This window comes from Oryctolagus cuniculus, chromosome 5 (genome assembly GCF_051225735.1).
Source record: "Oryctolagus cuniculus isolate XC-2025 breed Fujian yellow rabbit chromosome 5, ASM5122573v1, whole genome shotgun sequence".
NCBI lineage: Eukaryota > Metazoa > Chordata > Mammalia > Lagomorpha > Leporidae > Oryctolagus > Oryctolagus cuniculus.
In genome coordinates this window covers 138,859,152-138,880,393 of record NC_142871.1, presented here as the reverse complement: position 1 = coordinate 138,880,393, position 21,242 = coordinate 138,859,152, and the positions used below count along the sequence as shown (strand labels likewise).

General features: G+C 59.5%; 2 protein-coding genes across 10 annotated transcripts; both read right to left on the bottom strand.

Moving 5' to 3' along the window:
• Window positions 1–183: 183 nt before the first annotated feature.
• EHMT2 (euchromatic histone lysine methyltransferase 2) lies at window positions 184–16,882 on the bottom strand. Of its 9 annotated transcripts, XM_002714287.6 has the most exons (28): window positions 16,741–16,881; window positions 16,025–16,091; window positions 15,711–15,929; window positions 15,362–15,615; window positions 12,357–12,441; window positions 12,149–12,189; window positions 11,864–12,019; window positions 8,946–9,083; window positions 8,708–8,822; window positions 8,459–8,560; window positions 8,106–8,254; window positions 7,882–8,025; window positions 7,563–7,798; window positions 7,289–7,471; window positions 7,118–7,200; window positions 6,594–6,700; window positions 6,392–6,514; window positions 6,198–6,299; window positions 4,464–4,568; window positions 4,205–4,359; window positions 3,954–4,121; window positions 3,487–3,631; window positions 3,290–3,367; window positions 2,834–2,949; window positions 2,626–2,712; window positions 1,256–1,334; window positions 958–1,133; window positions 184–657 (listed from the first exon to the last, which is right to left on the bottom strand). In XM_002714287.6, exons 1-28 carry the CDS (start codon window positions 16,780–16,782, stop codon window positions 477–479), a joined length of 3,636 nt encoding a protein of 1,211 aa, XP_002714333.2. In that variant the 5' UTR covers window positions 16,783–16,881; the 3' UTR covers window positions 184–476. The 9 variants fall into 9 exon arrangements, with proteins under 9 accessions (XP_002714333.2, XP_017200473.2, XP_089190367.1 ...); XM_017344984.4 differs by lacking the exon at window positions 8,459–8,560 and having other exon boundaries at window positions 16,741–16,882; XM_089334241.1 differs by lacking the exon at window positions 11,864–12,019.
• A 1,820-nt stretch (window positions 16,883–18,702) lies between these two features.
• On the bottom strand, window positions 18,703–20,810 carry ZBTB12 (zinc finger and BTB domain containing 12). Its single transcript, XM_051839575.3, has 2 exons — window positions 20,680–20,810; window positions 18,703–20,243 (listed from the first exon to the last, which is right to left on the bottom strand). The coding sequence occupies exon 2, from the start codon at window positions 20,221–20,223 to the stop codon at window positions 18,844–18,846; it is 1,380 nt and encodes a 459-aa protein (XP_051695535.1). The 5' UTR covers window positions 20,224–20,243; window positions 20,680–20,810; the 3' UTR covers window positions 18,703–18,843.
• Between the last annotated feature and the right edge of the window lie 432 nt (window positions 20,811–21,242).

Genomic DNA, 21,242 nt, shown 5'->3' with positions numbered 1-21,242 from the left:
CACACTCTCCAGATTTGCCTTGAAGCTCGCTAGACCCTGCTGCCAGCACCACCCCAGCCCTCCACCCCACTGGGCCACTGCCCACAGCAGCCACACCTGTCCACCCTGCTTCCCACTGCTCCTTGGACCCTCTGTCCCGGTGTGTGCTTCCTCCTCGCCTTCCCGCAACAATTACCCAGACAGTTTATTACCAAACCCAACATTTACTGAAAACAAAAAGAAACCAGTTGGCGCTGAGGCCCAATTTCAATTCATCAAAAAGTCAGCTGAGGACGGGGAACAGGGGACGGCCAGCCCTGAAGCCCCCTTCCCAGGGAGGAACCAGCTCTGGGGGACGGGGCTGTCAGACCTCCAGGGCCTGGCTGGGGTCTCTGATCCAGGAATGTGTGCCGGGGTAGTAGGGGAGGAGCGGGCAGGTGGCAGAGGAGGCTGCTGGGCGTGGGGCAGGGGTGGGGCGAGGCAGGGTTGGTCCAGGCTCAGGTGTTGACAGGGGGCAGGGAGCCGAGCTCAGGCAGGAGCTCGGGGTGAGGATCCATCCGGGCCAGGCGGCTCTGCTCCAGGGCGATGGCCTCGGCTGAGTGCTTGCACTTCTCAGAGCCACACTGGCACGTGAAATATTTGCTTTTGATGTCCCAGAAGCGGTCACCATAGTCAAATCTGTCAGGAGCACAGGAGCTTGTGGGACTGAGGCTACCCAGCCCCGCTGGCTACAGAGGGGCTCCAGGCCCGGTGTGTCCCGTGGACTTGGGGCATCAGCACGGCCTGCAGACTCATTAGAAACGCGGATCTGGCCCTCCCCTAGATGTACCGGATCTCTTGGTGAGGCCTAACACTACGGACACTGGGCTCTGCCAAGTCTTACTCCAACCCAAGCCTGGAAAGCGGGCGCCCTCCGGCCGTCAGATTCCCAGGCTGCGGCACCTCCCGCACTCCGGGCAGAACCCCAGGACGCCTCACCCCAGCTCCTCTCCGGTCCGGATGTCGCGGGAGCTGAAGAAGGCGATGCGTGGGAATCGCAGGTCCTGGTGGAGCATGAAGACTCGGACGGGGATGATGTTGGGGTCGCACAAGTGGTTGATGAAGCGGCTGATGTTGCCATAGTAACGGGCATCAATGCAGTAGACCTCTCCATCCTGAGGGGGCACATCACCGTTCACATCCACCCCAGCCTGCCTGCCCAGGCCCTCCTCCCCAGAGCTCCAGGAAGCCAGCCGCTGAGGGCGCAGGGCCAGGGCCAGAGGGGTCTCCTGCACACCTTGTTGTCTAAGTCGAAGAGATAAGAGTCATCTTCTCTCACGTCGGCCTCAGCGTCGGAGATCAGCTCCCCAACATACCTGTGGGGCAGGAATCGGTGGTGCTAAAGGGAGCCAGAGCTCCAGGCCACGTCTTTCCTCACAACCTGTGGAAGCCTCTTCCGCTACTGCCCTGCCCTGTCTTTGAACTCACAGGGGGAAGACCAGAGGCACAGAGGGCCCAGAGGAGAGTGGACACCGCGGGCCAGGGGGGAGGCCGATGGTCAGGAGGAAGAATGGGACACAGGCGTGTGAGGGGAGCCACCCAGGACACAATCCTGCCAGCTGGGGTCCCCCCGCTGGACAACTGGAACAACAGGACCGGCAAGGTGGGGAAAGCCCTGGGCGGTGAATCAGGGAAGCCGTGGAGAGGCAGCGCTGTGCCACTGAGCCTCTGTGGTTATGGGGATTAGTAACTGGGCAGCTGGCTCAGCCATGGAAACCGGTGGGGTCTATGGTGTGTGCTGGAAACACCCAGCAGGTGGCAGATGATGCAGGGTGGAGTGAGGAATGTCAAACAGTCAGGGGTGAGGACAGGCATTCGACAGCAGAGGGAGGAAGAGGAGCTGCCGAGGAGGAAGGAGGGATGGGGTGGAGAGAGGTACAGGCCACCACTACGGGAGCTGGGGTGGTCTACGGGGTGGACAGTAGCGCAGTGAATGAAGACGGAGGCACGCAGGGCAGGAGTGGTTGTGGAGAGGCGGCAGCCGCAGAGGGTGAGGGCAACACAGATTCTGGCTGGGCCAGGCGGCGAGTAGACGGTGGGAAGGCTGGGGCCCAGGAGGTAGGGGCCACCTGTCTGAGAAGCTGCGAGCTGACACCAGACTGGAGGGTCCCTTGCACAGGCAAACAAATGGGACTCAAGAGACCTAGGGAGCCTGAGAGCTGTCAGTTCAGGGGAGATAACAGACAGGATGACTGCAGGTGCCGGGCAGGGGAAGCTGATAAGAACAGGACAGGCCCCAGAGAAGGCAGCCGGAAAGGTGGCTGCTGTCACATCCGATTTACAGACAAGAAAAGTATGACTCAGAGAGGCCAAGCAACTTGATCAAGAATACCCAACAGCAGGACTAGCTCAAGTTGCCTCTGAACCTGGTGCTTCCCCTAGCTAGTAGGAGGGTTGCCTGCGGCTCCAGGACTCGCAGGGGTAGCAGGAAGGGCAGGGCATAGGCGGTGCAGAGGAGCACCCTGCAGCCTGGTCCTCGGCCGTGGGGCCGGGGGCCAGGAGAGGCTGGCAGGAGGGTGGACAGCGGGGGGGGGGGGGGGGGCCTGGGAGTCCGCAGTGGCCACGTGGCTTCCCCCGCAGGTGCCAGGGCGCCCCCTGCTGACTCACTCGCAGATGAAGGTGCCCTGGGGGATGGTCTGCAGGGCGCGGACCCCCCAGCCCATCTTGGCTGTCCGGTAGAGCTGCAGTCGCACCCTGGGGGTGGAGAGAGGATGAGTGAGGTCGGCACAGGGAACTGGAAAAGCCCCCAGGGCAGGGCAGGGCAGGGGAGGGGAGGGGAGGCGGGCTGGGGGTGGCCGGAGAGGCGGGGCCTCACTTGATGCCGCTCTGCACCACCCGGTTCTTGCAGTTTCTCCAGCAGGAGCATGCCTGGTTACACTCGAAAATCAGGGGGGGCTCGATCTTGTTAAATTCCTGGAGCAGCCGCCCATCCTGGGATGCAGAGGGAAGGGAGGAAAGTGGTTTCAGTAGGGGTGCACCTCGGCTGCCCAGGACCCCCACGCCTCCAGGGAGAAAGCCACTGCCGACCCCAACCCAGAGACGGGGAGGCTGGGGAGGCCTCACACAGGCTCTGAGGTCAGAGAACAGGAAATGCACGAGCCACACCCTTGATCTGCATATACCTGGCACAGTCCTGGCACTGTCCCAGGCCTCGCCCCGCCCTCTCTGTCACTTCCCCCAAGGGGGCAGCAGGTGAGAAGCAAGGTCTTGGGGAGTTGGCAGTAGAGGCCAGCTCCTTCGCAGGAGTGACCGGGCCTCTGCGGGCACGCACCTTATCATACCAGCATCGTATGCTGAGCTGGCCGCACAGGCAGTTGGAGCTGGAGCAGTCGTCCACACACGTGCAGTGCTGGAAGGGGAGGCAGAGGGCCAGCTCAACCTCCAGAACTGGCTCCCAGCACCGCCCCCAGCTGGACGCAGCCTGCAAAGCCCACAGGTCTCTCGGGGAGGCCCCTGGGCCCCGCTCACCTGCAGGTGCGTGATGTTGCGGTCGATGTTCATGGTGGACGTCTCGCAGTTCTCTGAGATGTACTTGTAATCCTCAGGGCAGGGCTCCCCGTCCACGCCGTTGACACAGGGAATAGGCACGTTCTCATAGCCTCGAGCCACATCCCTGCACGGGAAGGGGGGAGACGGGGCTGCGGGCCAGGGCAGGGAGCCAGGGGCGGCTTGATAGAACCGTGGGGAAGAAGTCTGCCCAATAAAAGGCAGGACACCCAGTTAACCTTGAATTTCAGGTGAACAAGCAAAGACACTTTAGCATAAGCATGTCCCAAGTATTGCAGGGGCATCCTTATGTCAACCAAGCATGCATTTGCCTGTCCTAGCTTGGGGTGGGGGACAGGGAGGCTAGGGCAGCGGTTGGATTCGACGTAGCACGGGGAGGGTTTTGGGGATGCTCTGAGGATGCAGCGGGGCCTGGGGCGGGGGCTCACCGGCAGATGATCTTCTCCGTGCGGATGGCGCGATTGCCCACCCCGAGCCGGAGCTTGCGGTTGAGCTGCAGCGCGAACCACACGTCGGAGCGCTCCGGGGTCAGATCCCACGCGGTGTCCCCCTCCTTGTTGCGCAGCTCGGGGTTGGCGCCGCGCGACAGGAACAGGCTGGGGCGAGGACAGGCGGTTGGTTAGCGGGTAGGCGGGGCTGGGGCGGAGGGGTCGGGGCTGGCCGGGCGGGCGGGACTCACAGCACACAGTCGTGGTAGCTCTCCCTGGCAGCGATGTGCAGGGGCGTGTCCCCGTGGTAGTTCACGGCGTGCAGGTCACAGCGGGCGTTCAGGAGGACCTCAGCGATGGCAGCGCTGCCGGTGAAGGAGGCCCAGTGCAAGCAGATGTTTTCCTCCTGGGGAGGTGGTGGGGTGGAGAGAGGGCTGGGCTGCAGGCCGCTGAGCCCCAGGGCCCAGCCTCCGCCTGGCCTCCTCCCACCCTGAGCAAACTGTCACTCACGTTGTCAGTGAGGGTGACGTCGGCACCCCGTGTCAGCAGCATGCGGATCACCTCGATGTGCTTGTGCTCCGCAGCCCAGATGATGGGCGTCCACCCTCCGCTGTCCTGCGGGTGGGAAGCCAGTGAGGGTGGGGAGCGGCTGACCCTGGCGCCCAAGTGACTGGGAGTCCCAGCTCCACCACTCACAAGCTGTAGGACCCTGACTACTATCCAAGGTTGCAGAGGCAATGAAGCGAGTGCTTTCCTTTAAAAAAAAAAAAAAAACGCATTTGCTAAGTCTGCCTGCTCAAAAGTCTAGGAGTCAGAACCCAGGCTGTGTTTCCTATAAAATACTCCCCAGGTCAAGGAACCCAAGTTTCTTAGCAAAACGGAGTCTGGGGCAGGAAAGCTGCAGAGAGGGCAGAGGTCAGGTCAAAGGCCACAGAAGCCCACCTCGAGAGCCCAGTCCTGGACAGAGGCAGCGCGATTCCGAGGCCGGCAAGAATGAGAATAAAACAGAAACACCTCCGCCGGCAGTTACTAAGAGTCACACTGGACGCCTTGGGAGTTAGGCAGCTCTGCCGGAGAGCAGCAGGGAGCTCGCCAACGCTCCTGAATCGGACCCTCTAGTGCTGCAGGTGTAGACGGTGCTGGAGCATACCTCTGGGAGCGCAAAGCATCTTGTACCTGCTTCACGACACGTCGTAGTGACCGTGCTTTATCAGAGCTGTTTTTAATGATGTTATTCTAGAATGCTTTCTTTCCCGATGATGACTGAGAAGCTAATAAAAAAAAAACGGTGCCAGGTACCACAACAGTAACAGGACTTTGCTGTTTGAGGGGTTTTTGTTTTAGTTTTTTAAATGGAGTGTGCTAGATGTCCCTATAATTTGGTTCAAATGACTGCAGAAACTGGAAAAGCTGTTTCTGCTATTGATACAAAACACTCTGCTATTACTGGTCTTTTTACAGAAATATAATTATATATATACATATATGTAATTTAATTTTTGGAAACTGCAGCTGTGCTGTCAACTTTGAGAACAGTATCTCAGTTTACCGTGTTGACTTAGCACTGTACAGAAACTAACAGCCACATTGGTCTAGAAATGTTAATTTTTTTCCCATTTGTACAGGGATAACGCACTGTATTAAATATGTAAGGTCTTATCTACATGGGTTTGATTACAGAACTAATAAAGTATTCCGTAAATAATGAAAACAAAAGAAGTTAAGGCAGGAACTCATTCTAAAAACAGATAAAGAGGGGGCCAGCCCTGGGGCATAGTGGGTAAAGCCACCACCTGCAGTGCCGGCATCCCATATGGGTGCTGGTTCGAGACCTGGCTGCTCCATTTCCCATACAGCTCTCTGCTATGGTCTGGGAAAGCAGTGGGGGAAGGCCCAAGTGCATGGGCCCCCGAACCCATGTGGGAAACCTGGAGGAAGCTCCTGGCTCCTGGCTTCAGATCAGCCCAGCTCTGGTCATTGAGACCATTTGGGGAGTGAACTAGTGGATGGAAGACCTCTCTCTCTCTCTCTCTGCCTCTGCCTCTGTATCTCTGCCTTTCAAATAAATACATTAATTAATCAAAAAAAAAAAGATAAAGAGGAAGAAAGCAAGAAAAAGGGTGAAGAGAAATGCAGAGGAAGAGACGGGACAGACCCAGGCAGCCTGACACAGAGTGAACGGGGGCCCAAAGCCCCCTGCTGAGGCCAGGCGCCCGGGCGGGACGGGCAGCTCAGGCCGCTGACCTGGGCATTGACGTCCACCTGTCCCGTGCTGAGCAGCAGACTGACCATCTCCAGGTTCCCAATTTTGGCTGCATGGTGGAGGCAGGTGGAGCCATCCTCCTCCTGAGGGAGACACGCGCACGGGTGAGAATCTGGCTGCACCCAACCCCAGCCCCGACTCCCGCTGGCTGTGCCTGCAGCCGGCCAGGCCGCACCTTGCTGTAGACACAGCCGCCTCGCTGCACCATGTAGCGCGCCAGCTCCAGGTGGTTGTTCACCACAGCCTCCATCAGGGGTGTCCGCTGCTGCTTGTCCACCGCGTTGATGTTGGCTCCAGCCTGCAAAGGGCAGGCGTACGGGCTGGCATCAGGGAGGCGCCGGGCAGGGGAGGGGTCCCAGGGCCAGGGCTGTGCTGACCTGCAGCAGCACGTGGCAGATCTCCACGGAGCCCTTCTGGGCGGCCGCGTGCAGGGGCGTGCGCTTGCTCTGCTGGTCGCTCTGGAAGTTGGGGTCCAGGTTGTCCACTGTGAGGAGAGCCCGCCACACCGGCAGAGGGAGGGGGACAAGTGGTAAGCAAGTTAGGGGGCAGGTGGCGCCTCCTACTGGAAGGCTTCTTGGGGGGTCCCAAGCTGGGTCGGGGCCCCTCCTGGCATTCCACATGGCACTTAAAGAGAATATGGAGTTGAGAGCCCTGGCTGCGCCCGAGTTCAGGACCACTGCATGCTGGGCAAGGCACTCAACGTGTCTGCACCTCCACGCCAGGAGCTTAACAGTAAAGACGTAGCAGTTCTCAGAGCAGCACCACCGCTTCCATCATCCAGGTTATGCGTCTTTCGCCCACCCCACTGCTCCCTTTGCAGCTGTCTTCCCCGGAGCCCAGTGCCTGGGGTACAGTGAGGCTACGGGGAGAGGGGCAGCCGAGCAAGGAGTGCCATACTCACGCAGCATCAGGATCACCTTCTGCAGCTCCCCCTGCTTCACCGACAGGTACAGCTGCCGGGGGTGGAACCGGAGCTTCTTTCTCCTGCCACAGGAGGGAGACGAGGTGGCTCCGACACCCGCTCCTCCGGCCCCGGCCCCACTCCCCGAGGCCGGAGGGCATCCCCGCTCACCTCTCTGACTCCTGGATGACCAGGGCCTTTTCCAGGGCCTCCCGGCCTGGCCCTGGTGGCAGCCCCACAGCTGAGAGGCAGCCTCCATTGGGCAGGGTCAGAGAGGGGCCGGAACTGTCAATGGTGTCAGCGAGGGGGTCGCAGGGTGGGCGCCGTGGCTCCCCATGCCCACGCATCCGGGCGCTGCGGGAGACAGGAGGTGGTGTTGGTACCTGGGGACAAAGGGAGTGGGGAGGGAGAAGGGGACAGACAGCAGGGTAGAGAAGGCCAGTACCTGGGCTGGGACGTGTCTGCTCTCCCAGGGGCATCCTGGGCCAGGGTTGGGGGCACGGGAACTGCAGTGCCAGCTGGGGAGGTCACCCCATCCCCCCGGGGGATGGTCACCTCCTGGGCCTCAGAAGCGTCTTCCCCACAGTGGGGACAGAAGACCATCCCGTTCAGCTGGGACACACAGGCCTTGTGGAAGCGGTGGGCCACGCGGAAGTCCGGGTGGCACTCTAGGAAGGTGCCCTGGGGGCAGGGAAGTGATGTGGTCAGGCTCGGAGAGACACCTGCGGGGGACACGCTGCCTGGCTGCGCCTCTGCTCACTCACCGCGGTGCAGAAGTAGCCGCAGCCTGGGCAGCAGTGGTGCTTGACCATGCGGGCGCGGTGGGTCTCGCAGAGCACCATGAGCGCCACGCGGCTGGACGGCCTCATGGTCTCCCGCTTGAGGATGGCGGCGTTGCAGCCCGACAGCTGTGGGCGGGAAGGTGGCATGAGGCTGGCGCCCAGGGAGCTGGAAGCCCTGCACCTCTCCCAGCAGCCCACAGGCCCACCTCGCCGTCCACGCTCTCAGTGGCCATGCACTTGTGCCCCGCTCTCTCGCTGATGCGGTCGATCTTGGGCGCCTCCATGCGGCAGCTACAGAGAGGCAGCTCCTCAAAGCCCCGCTCGGTCTCCAGCGAAGATGTGTCATTGGACACCCCTTGGACAGAGGGACGGGGAGGTGAGGGGGGCCCTGCCCTTCACTCCCAGGGTGAGTCCGCTCACTCCCACCCTTCCTCTCCCTCCATGCTCCAGAACCCTCAAAGCCTGGCCACCGACACCCCAGCTCCGCCGGGGTCTCCCTCCTCCCCTTTCCCTCCGGCCCCGAGGGCGCCCCCTGGTGGCTCCCTGTCCCGGCAATTACCAGCGTGGTTGGGGGAGAGGGTCCCCTCGCTGGGCAGCTCCAGGGACCCCAGAGGGACCTCCATGTACTCACTGGGGCCTGAGGAGCCCACACCATTCACTCCTGACACAGAGACAGAGAGAGTGAGAGTGCGAGCTCACGGTGCCTGGGCGCATGGGTACATGCAGGTGTGTGTACGGTGCAGGTGCATGCGCCCTAGGGCCAGGAGGGGCTGGAGGAGGGCACCCAAAAGCAGAGCAGCCCTCTCACCTCGAGGCTCCTTGGCCCGCGGAGGCTCCCGCTTCCGTCGCTTCCGAGTCGGCTTCACCCATGGGCTGTCCTTCCGCCATTTCTTCTTGGCTTTGCGCCGGCCGCTGGAACCGCTCTGCGGGGAAGGCAGGGAGTCAGGGCCCGGGGCCCCCGCGTCACACCTGCCCTCCACTGAGGGCTCAGGCTCGGACCGCAGTCCCTCACTCCTCTCGGGGTACCAGCACCCGGCTCCTCCTACCCTATCTGACTGATTGCCTGACTCCTCATCTTCCTCCTCTTCCTCCTCTTCTTCCTCCTCCTCCTCCTCTTCTTCTTCCTCCTCCTCCTCTTCTTCCTCCTCTTCACTCAGTTGTTCTGCCAGAGCTTCCACTTCAGACTGGAGAGAGGAAAAACGGTGTTGGGGGGACGGTGACTCTGCAGGGAGACCCTGGGAGGGGGCAGGGCAGGACAGACCCAACCCCAGGACTCAAAGGGTGGACAGAGACGGCCACTTCTGCCACCGTCGCCCGGGGATGGCTCCCGGGAGGACGGAAAGGCACAGGAGATGACACAGCAGTGAAAAAGCTGCGACGGTTATGCAGCAGGGCATTCAAAAACTCCAAGGCCAATGGAATTACAAGATAAATGTATTTCAGGTCAAAGGAAAAAGTAGATCCGTGTGTGGTTTCTTCATAATATCCATTTTCCATGGACTTTAAGACCCCTCACACAACCACGTGTGTGATTCTTGGCAATATTAATATTAAGTAAAAAAAAAAAAAAAAAAAAGTTCCAGGAGACAAACATCTAGGGTGACATCATTCTTAGGAAGTTCACAGACAGACAAGGCTACCAGTGACTTAAAACACCAGATGGCGCAGCTGAGCAGGGGTGGGGTGGGGTGTGGGGTGTGTCTTGGCCTGAGGGTTGATACCAGCTGGGACACCTGCATCCCGCATCAGAGTGCCCGGCTGGAGTCCCCAGGTCAGCTCTCATTTCCAACTTCCTGCTAACGTGCACCTGGGGAGGTGGCAGGGTGTGACACAAGTAGTCAGGTCCCTGGCACCCACGTAGGAGACCTGCCCTGGCACCCCAGCTTCAGCCTGGCCCAGCCCCGGCTGTTACAGACATCTGGGGAGTAAACCAGCAGATATGGGGGCTCTCTCTCTCTGAATCTCAAACCGACTAAGACAAACAAAACAAACACAAAACCCAAAAGCCAACAACATAATGACAAACATATCACAAGGAACTTTACAACGGAGAGACTGAGTCGATCTCACCCGAACCCACTGGTCAACCTTACAGTTCCTAACAAGAAAAAGAAGACATGCCTCCTGGCACCTGGCCACCACACCCACTGTCTGGTCTTCCTGCCAAAAAAGGATGCTTGGGCAAGCTTCTGGATCTACCAGTGTACAAGAGACTACCCAGCAGACAGGAACGTGTCCATGCCTACCCAACATGCAAGGAATTCTACAGGACAAATGACCTGACTTTCTCAATAACCAAATGGTGTGAAAAAGGATTTTTAAGAAAATGACACATGGTGCCGGCGCCGTGGCATAGCAGGTAAAGCCACCGCCTGCAGTACCGGCATCCCATATGGGCACCAGTTCGAGTCCTGGCTGCTCCACTTCCCATCCAGCTCTCTGCTAATGGCCTGGGAAAGCACTAGAAGATGGCTCAAGTCCTCGGGCCCCTGCACCTGCGTTGGGGACCAGGAGGAAGCTCCTGACTCCTGACTGGCCCAGCTCTGGCCGCTGCAGCCATCTGGGGAATAAACCAGCAGACAGAAGACCTCTTGCTCCCTCTTTCTCTCTCTGCCTTTCTAATAGATAAATAAATCTTTAAAAAAAAAAAATGACACAGGGGCTAGTGCTGCTCAGCGGGTTAATGCCCTGGCTTGCGGTGCCAGCATCCCATAGGGCGACAGTTCAAGTCTTGTTTGCTCACTTCTGATCCAGCTCCCTACTAATGTACCTGGGAAAGAGAAGGAACATGGCCCAAGTGCTTGGGCTCCTGCATCCACGTGGCAGACCTGGAAGAAGCTCCTGGTTCCTAGTTCCAGACCGGCTGAGCTCTGGCCGTTGGGGCCATTTGGGGAGTGAACCAGGGGATGGATACTCCCTTCTCCCTCTCTCTCTCTCTGTCACTCCCTTTCAAGTAAGTAAACAAACAAATCTTAAAAAGAAATAAAGAAAAAAGAAAATGACATAACCCATATATCAAGAGAAACCTAAGACAAATGTCAACCAATCAACATGTGGACTCCATTTTGGACTGCTTATGAACAGTTGAAAAAGTATGAAGACTGATATTTGATGATATTAAAAAATCATCACTAATATTTTTAGGCGTGAAATAGCAGCATAGTGATGTTAAAAAACAAAAAGTAGATTTATATGCAGAGATACACATGGAAATATTTCTGGATAAAATGATGACGCCTGGGATTTGCTTGAAAATTCAGCTGGTGCCAGGTCAAGCTGACACCTGCAGTGCCGGCATCCCATATGATGAGCACCAATTCAAGTCCCGGCTGCTCTGCTTCTGATCCAGCTCCCTGCTACTGTGCCTGGGAAAGCAGCAGAGGATGTTCCCAGTGCCTGTGCCCCTGCCACCCGTGTGGGAGACCCAGATGGAGTTCTGACCTCTTGGCTTTCAGCCCAACCCAGCTCTGGCTGTTGTGGGCATTTGGAGAATACACCAGCAGATGGAAGATCTCCCTCAAACAGATGAGAAAATAAAATAAATGATTCAGCCAACGTGTGCTGAGGGAGAAATAGATGGGTCGAGAATGGCTGTGTATTAGTAATGGGCTTGCACTAACACCCTGGAGCTGGGTGCGGGGCGTATGGGGGCTCACTCTTCGCCTCTGTGTATCCTTGAAAGTTTCCATGACAAAAATGTTAAAAGAGCAAAACGGGCAAGGCTGAACATATGATGTAGGCAAACATGAGATAAAGCCAAACCCAGAGCAGGGAAACAGCAAACACACACAGAACAAGATGGGATGCTGACCCGCAGGTACAGGATGCTGGGGGGGGGACGGGGTGGAGCACACTCTGGAAGTAGCTGCAGACAGCATGGGGCAATAAACCGAGTGGGTGCTCGGGAGACTGAACAGGGAAGGATGGGAAAGACGAGCGTGAGCCGGGAGGGCAGGCGGCTCACCTTGCTGTCAGAGTCCACGCGCTCATCCACAGAGTAGGAGTCATAGTAGAGACTGAAGTCATCGCCCACCACCGTCTCCCACTCCTCCAGGGACCTGTGGTCCCCCTTCTCCAGGGTCACCTCTCCTGAACCCCGAGTAGAACCCAACTCCTCTGACTAGGAAAAGATCAGAGAAATTGAGGCCACTGTGCTCTCCCACCCCTGCCCCCCACTTCTCTGGATGCAGCCCCAGCTCCCTTGGAGCAGCCCCGGGGGAGAGGTCTTGCTCCCTGCTCTCTTGCTCACCAGGCCACCTCCTGAGTTCAGCTTTCTCCTTTTGGCCACATCTGGAAGAGGAGAGATAGAGAGAGAGAGAGAGAGGGAGGGAGGGAGGGAAAGAGGGAACGAGAGAGAAAGAGAGAGAGAGGTGAGCAGTGAGGCCTGTACTGTCAAAGCCTCAGGCAAGGCCACATCAACAACGGGGCAGGGGTGGGCCGCAGGACATGGGACTGACCGGAGGTCACCTTCCCCAGCGAGTGGACATCATCACTCATGCGGAAGTGCTGCACTTCAGGAGGCCGCTTCTCCGGGACAGGGGGCTGGGGATGAGGAGGAGCACGGTTAGGGTCACAGAGCACCTACAGTCCTAGCGGGCTTGGCCGGGAGCCCAGCTAGGGGGGCAGCAGTGAGCCACCCAGCACTGAGGCCCAGCAGAGGCAGGGCCCCCTGTCCCAGTGTGCAGAGGAGAAGACAAAGTTAGCAAGGTTAAAGACCACATTCAGAGCAGCATCGTTCCCGACAGCGAAGGCGTGGGAGCGACCAGTGTCTGCTGACAGATGAGTGCAGAAATGAGACAGACAGTCGGCTCCTTCCTGTATCCACTGATTCCACCAAGGTTGGAAATACTGGGAGAAAGGTAGGGGCCGGCGCTGTGGCGCAGCAGGTTAACACCCTGGCCTGGCCTGAAGTGCTGGCATCTCACGTGGGTGCTGGTTCAAGACCCGGCTGCTCCACTTCCAATCCAGCTCTCTGCTATGGCCTGGGAAAGCAGTAGAAGATGGCCCAAGTTCTTGGGCCCCTGCACCCGCCAGGGAGACCCAGAAAAAGCTCCTGGTTCCTGGCTTTGGATTGGCCCAGCTCTGGCCATTGCAGCCAATTGGGGAGTGAATCATCGGATGGAGAACCTCTCTCTCTCTCTCTCTCCTCTCTCAGTGTAACTCTTCCAAATAAAAATAAATAAATCTTTAAAAAAAAAAAAAAAAGATAAACACTGCCTGTACTGAACACATGGACTTTCTTTTTCATCAAGATTCTCTTAACAACACAGCAGAACAACTATCCATGCAGCACCTACACTGCATGAGGTGTTGGTGTTGGAAGTCAATGCATTAGGAGGCTGTGTACGGGGGTGGGTGGGAGTCTTGGAGCCAACCCCCCACCCATCTCCGGGAAGGACTGCTGGACACAAAGTGGAGTATCCCTCAGCCATAAACAGGAGGGAGATTCTACTACCACACAGACAGTGCACGTTATGCTAACTGAAACAAGCCAGTCACAAAAAGACATGCTGCACGATTACGCGTATGCCAATGCTTGAGGAAGTTCATGGAAGATGGGAAGATAATGGGGGCAGTCAAAGCACCGCGTGGGACACACACAACACAAAACAGAGTGCCTGGTCCCTCTGCTTCCCATCCAGCTCCCTGCTAATGGACCTGGGAGGCAGCAGCTGATGGCTCAAGGACTTGGGCCACTGCCACCCACATGGGAGACCAGGATGGAGTACCAGGCTCACGGCATTGGCCTGGTCCAGCCTGGCATTTAGGCAGTAAATAAGCAGATGGAAGACTTCTCTGTCTCTCTCCCTTTCAAATAAAATCAAAAGAAAATTTTCAAGTATATTTCAGAATAAAAGATTTTGAAATCCATACATAGTGTTTTCATAATATGCATTTCCCACAAACTGTGAAGTAAGCTTCTAAGTCCTCAAACTCAGAAACAAAACGGTTGTCAGGGGCTTGGGAGAGAATAGGGGAGTTATTAATTTTTTAAAAGATTTATTATTTTTGAAAAGCATAAATAGAGAGAAGGAGGGAGGGAGAGAGAGAGAGAAAGAGAGAGAGGGGGAGAAGAGAATCTCCATCCTTTTCCATCCTCTGGTTCACTGCCCAAATGGCTGCAATGGCCAGGGCTGTGCCAGGCCAAATCCAGGTCTCCCACGTGGGTGCAGGGGCCCAAGAACTTGAAGACCGCTGCTTTCCTAGGTGCATTAGCAGGGAGCTGGGTCAGAAGTAGAAAAGCTGGTTCCCATATGGGATGCCAGTACTGTAGATAGCCACAGTGCTGGCACTGGGAATTACTGCTTAATGGGCATAGCTTTTAGTTTTATAAGCTGAAAATTATGTAGAGTGCTGGTTGTACAACATTATGAATATACTTAATACCACAGAAGTAGTTTAGATGGCAAACTTTACATTATACCTATTCTATCATGAGAAAAGAGGCTTCACTGAGGCTACCCAAACCACACCCAGAACACAATACCAAGAGCCTTAACACTCTGCAGCTCTGCAGAAGATGGCCCAAGTGCTCGGGCCCCTGCCACCCACGGGGGAGACCTGGATGGAGGTTCAGGCTCCTGGCTTCTGCCTGGTCCGGCCACGGCACTGTCTGGAGTTAACTAGCAGATGGAAGATCTCTGCCTTCCGAATAGTAAACAAATCTTGCTTCTGGGATGCTGGAGCCTTCATCATTTCCCTCTGCCAACATTTCTGTGGCCTCCATCTCCTTCCTAGTAGGGATTCTCAGTGAAAACTTTACATACAAAACTGCGGCAGTTTTGGGGCCGGTGCTGTGGTGCAGGGGGTTAAACTGCTGCCTGTGTTGCTGGCATCCCATACAGTCCTCGGTTCCAAGTCCTGGATACACCACTGCCAATCCAGCTCCCTGCTAACGTGTCTGGGAAAACAGTGGAGGACTGCCCAAGTGCTTGGGCCCCTGAACCCACGGGGGAGACCTGGAGGAACTTCCTGGCTCCTGGCTCTGGTCTGGCCCAGCCCTGGCCATTGCGGCCATTTGGGAGTGAACCAATGGATGGAAGACCTTTCTCTCCCTCCCTCTTCCTCTCTTGGTTAACTCAGACTTTCAAATAAATAAATAAATCTTAGAACAACAAAAATTAGGGCAGTTTCAAAGAAGGAAAGAAAAATTCCCTCAGGGCTTGCTTTGAGGTAGAAAGGAAGGGTGGTTAGAAATTCCTTTACATGGTCATTATCATAAGAGTAAATACGACATTAGCTATTTAATTAACTCTTTAACATCTGTATTCTACTCTCACCACTCCTCCCCCGAGAATGCAAATTCCAGAGGGGGTTGGGGAGCAGTCTGTGCTCAGGCTCATCTGAATATCAGACACAAAGTAGCCCCCTGATAAACACCAGGTGTGGAAGGAAGAGACTAGGCCTAATGCTAAATTGAAAAAAGACCAGCTTTCTCCCAGTCCTACTCCGGGATCCTCACCTGTCCATTTCCTGGTTTGGCCATGGTTTTCCGGGCTCGGTGGACCTTGGGCTGCCCCTCTGGGCTGGTGGTGGCTGGAGAGGGCTCAGGTCCCGCTGCTGCAGCTCCCTGGGCCCCCGGCATACTCAGCAGCCTCATAGCCAAGCTCTGCACAGATGGGGGGGACTTCCCCGCCCCTGTCATGGACATCTTGGCACGGCTCGCACAGGCACCCCCTTTGCTGGGAGACGAGGGGAACGACTTTGTGGCATGGCCTGGGAGACAAAGAGGCAGGCAGAGGACAGGGTGAGAAGGCAGGCAGGGTTAGACGGTTCCCCCACCCTACAGCCCAGGCTCCCCAGCCTCTCACCCAGCAGGACTCGGCCCCCAGGCAGGTCCCCATCTCCCTCCAGGCTCTCAGGTTCATCCCCAAGGAGAGGTGTAGCCCCTACAGGGGTGTCAGCCCCCTCATCGCCCACGGTGACAGTGACAGAGGCCGGAGAGGAGGGGCCAGCAGGCTCCAGGGAGTCGGGACTGGCCTTGGGCACGGTCTCCTCGCTACGAGGAGTGTCTCCCAGGGAGCCGTGAACTGTGGAGGAAGAGAAAAAGTTCAGGGCTAAGGGTTCCGGGCCCCTGCGGCAGGAGAGCCCCGGGGCCAACTCAGCCGGCTCCTGCTGCACTCACCTCTCTCGGTGGCTCCTCGCGGCTCCTGGTCCAGCAGCAGCGCCCCCATCTCAGCGGGGGCCTCCCCCTGGGAGGGGAGACAAGGGACAGGGGGTGGGCTGGTCAGTCTGGGAGAGAGCTGGGGGGCCCAGGAAGCCTGGGCCCTGGGCAGAGAGAGGAGGCTCCGGGGCCTACCTCTCCCTCTATGGGGCGCCCCTCTTCCTCGGCCTCGGCTGCCGGGAGGGGCCGCACGACCCCTCCCCCGGGCCCGCATCAACCCCCTCCCTCTCGGTAGACCCCGCATCTCTGGGGCCGAGAGGAGAGGAGGGGGAGGGGGCGGGGCCTCAGCGCCCCGGCCCCGCCCCCTCCTCCCGGCTGCACGCGCCGCTCCCCCTTTGTCCCCCAGGCCGCGGGGACCCCGGGCACCAACCCCTCCAGCGCCCGCTGCCCCCCAGCCCGGTGGACGGCCCCTCGTGCCCCTCGCGCGCGCTCCTGGGGCCCCGGCACCCGCCGCCCACTCGGGGGCAGCCGGCGGCTGCATGCGCGCCTCCGTGCCCACTCCCCCCACCTCCCACCCCCTGGTCCCCTCATCCGCCCCCGGTGCTGGCCCCCCGGTTTGCTGCAAGTCCCGCCCGGGCCCCCCGGCCCCGTTGCACCCCCGGAGCATTGCACGGGCGCGCGCTTCCCCCGGGCGCGCGCGCGGGCATGCACCCGCCTCTCCCCCTCCCCTTCCGCACCTCGGCGGCCGCCGCCGCTGCAGCTCCCGCCGCCGCCGCCATCGCCGCTTGCGCGGGGGGCTGAGCCGGCGCGCGGCCGCCCCGGATCACGTGGGCGAGGGAGGGCGGCCGGGGAGGGGCCTTAAAGGAGCCGCGGCACGCAGCCGGGCCATTTTCCCCTGAGAGCGGCTTTGGCGATGGCAATGGCTGTCCTTACACTGGGGCCTGCATAGAATTCCTGTCGTTCCCGGCGTCGGCCCTGCAGAGGGCCAAGGACGAGGGCCGCCCGGGTTCAAATGTAGCTTCCCCATCCCCACCTCGGGTTAGGTAACAAGCGGGGTGTCCGAGCCTCCGGACTCAACGGCGGCGGCTGTGTTTGTGTCTGGCCCGCTGATCCTTCCCCCGCATCTAGCTTTTCTATTTCTGGTTCACCACAGGGAAGGCTCTGCCTCGGGTCGAGGCCTCGCCTTCATAAACGAGCACGGAAAGGAGCGATAGGGACGCACAGGAGACACCGTGACTATTGGCTTCTCCTGGAGCGGCGTCCCCTTTTGAAACCCTGGGTCTCAGTGCCTCCTCTAGGCAGCCACGCGCAGTGGAAATCCAGGTAAGCCCAGCCGCCCGACAGTCACTGGCTCGTGACCTTGCATAAGAAACTTTTTTTTTTTTGGCCACACGTCACAAGCACAGGTAGGCACCTTACTCCGTGGGTTATGTTGCCCAGCTGAGTTTCGGCATGAATGATATACACCATAGACATATAGCCCTGGCAGAGCAGAATTTATGTACCGCCCTCTTAGGTCTTAAGACCTGGTCAGTTTGGAAATAACCATTTGGTTTCACAAGCAGTATCTCATATAGGTATGTGGTTGGGATGTGGGGCACCTGAGGCCAAGTCAAGGCCTTCTGGGAACTGTAGTTCTCTTCGCTGAAGCGTGAGTCCAGAGCTTTCTGGGAATTGTTGTCTTCCCACACCCTAACCCAAACTTTGTGGTTTTTTTTTTTTTTTTTTTGCTTTCCTGGAGACAGGAAGCATTTCTCCATGTCCCCCGCCCAAAAAAAAAAAAAAAAAAAGCCCCAGTACAGGCACAATTTCCTTGGGCACACCGCCACCTGTGGCCCAGCCCTAGCGCTGGTACCAACTCAACCCATGGAGCACCAGGACTGCCGATCACTTGTGCTGCGAGGTATCAGGCTGGGGCTGAGGCTGCAGAATGGGGGTAGGGGGCACTGAGTGTCCCTGGCCAGAGGAGCTCACTTGTCACACTCCTTTGTTTAGGGCTGGGCTTCCTCAGCCCTGGACCTGCTTGAGTGGTGGCGTCTGGGTATTGAGCACACGGTGTCAGGATGATCATACACACGCACTTACCAGAATATAAAGAAAAAAAAAGTTTTCTTTTTATTTTGTGGAAAACAAAAGCAGAAAAACTAAAACCCCAAACTCCAGAAAAAATCCTAAAAAATACGTTTTCTTAAAAAATACTGTATACGTCTCTACTCCTCTCCCTCCCCCCGCAACAGCCCTCTGTGTCCTTTTTTCCTAAGTGCCCTACCCCCACCCCTCCACTATCCCTGGTTCTCGCTAGTGAACCCCTAGTTCCCAACATCTACCCAGGCAGCTCACCCGCGTTCTCTGACCGGCACCTGGCTTTGCCTCCCGTCCGCCTTGGCGAGCCTCGTACCCACAGTCCCGGTTCCCCAGCATGCAAGAACTGTCTCCCACTTCCTCGTCTGGGATTCAATCATCCTTCCCCCCACCACTCCCTCTCCCCAGGATCTATTCTAAGCAGGAGCACGTACGCTGCCTCCTGCCAATTCCCTCCCGTTCCCACCCACCCACACTCCCTACCTCAAGAAATGTCAGAGCCTTCTCCTGGCCAGCGTCAGCCAGGAATGCAATTGTCCAGCCTCTGCCTTTCCTTACTCTACGGGACCCCTGCCCCTCCCTCCGCATAATCCATGCACCTCGAAGAGAAGAAAATCTGTCTCTGGGACCCCACGTCCCCTCGGCCTTCTCCAAGAACCCTGTCCCTGGCTCCACCCACCCCCAGCTCCCCTGGGCTGAGGCGCCCCCTGCCCACCCAGCCCAGGGGCCCCAGCCTCGCGGCCCCCACGCGCTCGGCGCTAGCGGATGAGGACGTTGATCTCGGCCACGCTGGCCTCCAGCACGTTCTCGGCTGTGGTCTTGCCGTGTTGCTCCTTGAGGTGCCGCCTGATGGCGGGCTTGTGGGCGAAGCGCACGTCGCAGTAGGAGCAGCGGTAGGGCCGCGCCCCCGAGTGCAGGTTGAGGTGGTCGTGCAGCGTGGACTTCTGCGTGAAGCACTTGCCGCAGATGCCGCACGAGTGCGACTTCACGCCGCGGTGCACGTTCATGTGGCGGTTGAGGTTGCTGCTGTGGTTGAACTGCTTGCCGCAGCGCGGGCACATGAAGATGAAGTGCTGCGCCCGCATGTGGAAGACCAGCTTCTCCACGCCCTGGAACACTTCCGGGCACTTGGTGCACTTGATGTTCTTTAAGGGGTTTCCGCTCGAGAAGCCCCCGGGCAGGGGTCCCCGGCTGCCCCCTGCCCCCAGGCTGCCCCCCGCCCCCCGGGCAGCCATGGCCACCGCTGCCGCTTCCACCAGGCCAGAGGTGGCCCCCACACTGGCCCGACCCCCGGGGATCAGCAGCAGGCCCTCCCCTTCCGCGTCCTCTGACAGGCTGTAGCAAGCTTTCACCACCCCCTGCGGGGAGGCCACGGAGCTAGGCGGCGCGCTACTCTGGGCCAGCTCCCCAAGGTGGCTGCTCACGGAGCCCCCGATCCCCAGACCTCCACCCAGGCTTCCAGAGGGTTTGAGCCGGTGCGCCACCTCCAGGGCCGACTCCACCTTGACAATGCAGATGTCGGACACGTCCTCGTCCTCGTCCTCGTCCTCCTCCTCGGCCTTCAGCTCCAGGTCCTCGTCCAGCGGGAATTCCAGCTTCACGGGCCGCAGGAGCGGAGGGGGCAGAGGAGGTGGGGGCGGGGGCTTGGGGGCTGGCTTTGGGGTCCTGGCCGGAGGCAGGAGGGACTTGGTGGCACTGACACTGCTCACCAGGCTCGCCTCACTGACCCCGTCCTCCTTGAGGCCAATCTTGGGCTCAATGAACTGGCTGAGGGCGTTCCTGCATTTCTCGACCACGTGCTCCATCTGCAGGTAGGAGGCGGCCGTCAGGTAGTTCACGATGTCCCTGACAGCGAATTCGAGGGCGCCGGTGTAGCAGGAGAGGAGCAGGTCGGCCACGATGCGGGCGCTGTGCATCAGCGAGACCTGCAGCTCCGAGCTGGGGTTCAGCAGGAACTGGTCCCGGAGGAACGGGGAGCAGGCGGCTAGGATGACCTTGTGGCCGCGGAACTTGAGGCTGTCGGCCACAATGGTCACGTCGCAGAACCGCTCCTCCGCGCGGAGCTGGTTCATGTTCCGCAGCGTGGCGGCCTCGTGGCCGGGCAGCTGGAAGCGCAGCACTTCCACCCCCGAGGCCATTGTGGCGGGGCCGGGCAACCCTGGGTGGGAAGGAAACCGGTCAGAGACAAAGGTCTCCGGCTCTCCGCAGCCAGGCTCCGGGCCCCTCGCCCCCTCTTCCTCAGTTTCCCCAACCCTGGGGAGGCGCTGGCCCTCGGAGAGGAGGGAGGCGTGGTTCCCGGGGGCGGGGCGGCGGCGTCCACACCCCCCAGTCCGGCAACCCGCGAGGATGGGGCGCGCTCGCGCGCCCTCGGGGTGGGGGTAAGGACGGAGAAAAGGGGGCACAGAGGCCCAGGGCTCTGGACTTGGGGGCGGCCCCGCCGGCTGGCTCCTCACCCCGCCCCCTTTACCCGCTGCCTCGTTCCTCGCCCCCCCTCGCCTCTTGCACGCATCGTGCACGGCCCCCCACCCCACGCTCAAAGCTCCGTGGCACGCCCCCCCCCCAGCCCCACGACCCTGAGTGCACGCGCCTCTCACCTGGCCGGGTTCCGCGCGCTGTTTTTTTCCCCCCAATTTCCCCCACCCCCCCGGGGCCGGCTGTGCCCCCCACACACAACACGGGCAGGGCCTGGGCAGCGCGCAGGCGCGGAGGTTCGCGGGGCGCGCGCGCGGGGCCGGCTCCGCGTGGGCGTGAGGGGGGAGGGGCGCGGGCAGCTCGCGCCGAGTGTTCCAGGCCCCGCGCGCGGCGGCGTCGGCGCGGACTCGGGGAGGAGGAAGAGGGGAGGGAATTAAAGGAGCAGGAGCCCACTCCCCGACCCCCCTTTATTCGCCAGCACCCCCACGCGGTTAAAGGGCCGGACGGCCTCGCCTCCCCTTTGGCCAGGATTATTTGTCCGCCAGAGCGGAAATACGTTCCACACCCCCCCTTCGTTCGCGCTCCCCCTCCTCTGTGCCTCCCGGGCCCGCGGCACGTCTGCGCGTGCGTGCCAAGTGCCGCGCGGAGGCCCGCTCGCTCCGGCCCGCCCTCCGCTCCCGGCGGCCCGCGGCGCTGCCCGCTCCGCGCCCCCGCGCGCCGGCCCAGCGTCCCCGCGGCCGCGCTG

What these genes read in the sequence shown, in the direction of transcription:
- EHMT2 (XM_051854925.3), bottom strand. Translation starts at nt 16,670, where the DNA reads ATGCTCCGGGGGTGCAACGGGGCCGGGGGGCCCGGGCGGGACTTGCAG. An exon ending in TGGGGGCCGAGTCCTGCTGG is followed by an intron (nt 15,616 to 15,710) that starts GTGAGAGGCTGG and finishes TTTGTCTCCCAG; the next exon opens with GCCATGCCACAAAGTCGTTC. An exon ending in CAGGGCACCTTCATCTGCGA is followed by an intron (nt 1,335 to 2,625) that starts GTGAGTCAGCAG and finishes CCTGCCCCACAG; the next exon opens with GTATGTTGGGGAGCTGATCT.
- ZBTB12 (XM_051839575.3), bottom strand. Translation starts at nt 20,223, where the DNA reads ATGGCCTCGGGGGTGGAAGTGCTGCGCTTCCAGCTGCCCGGCCACGAG.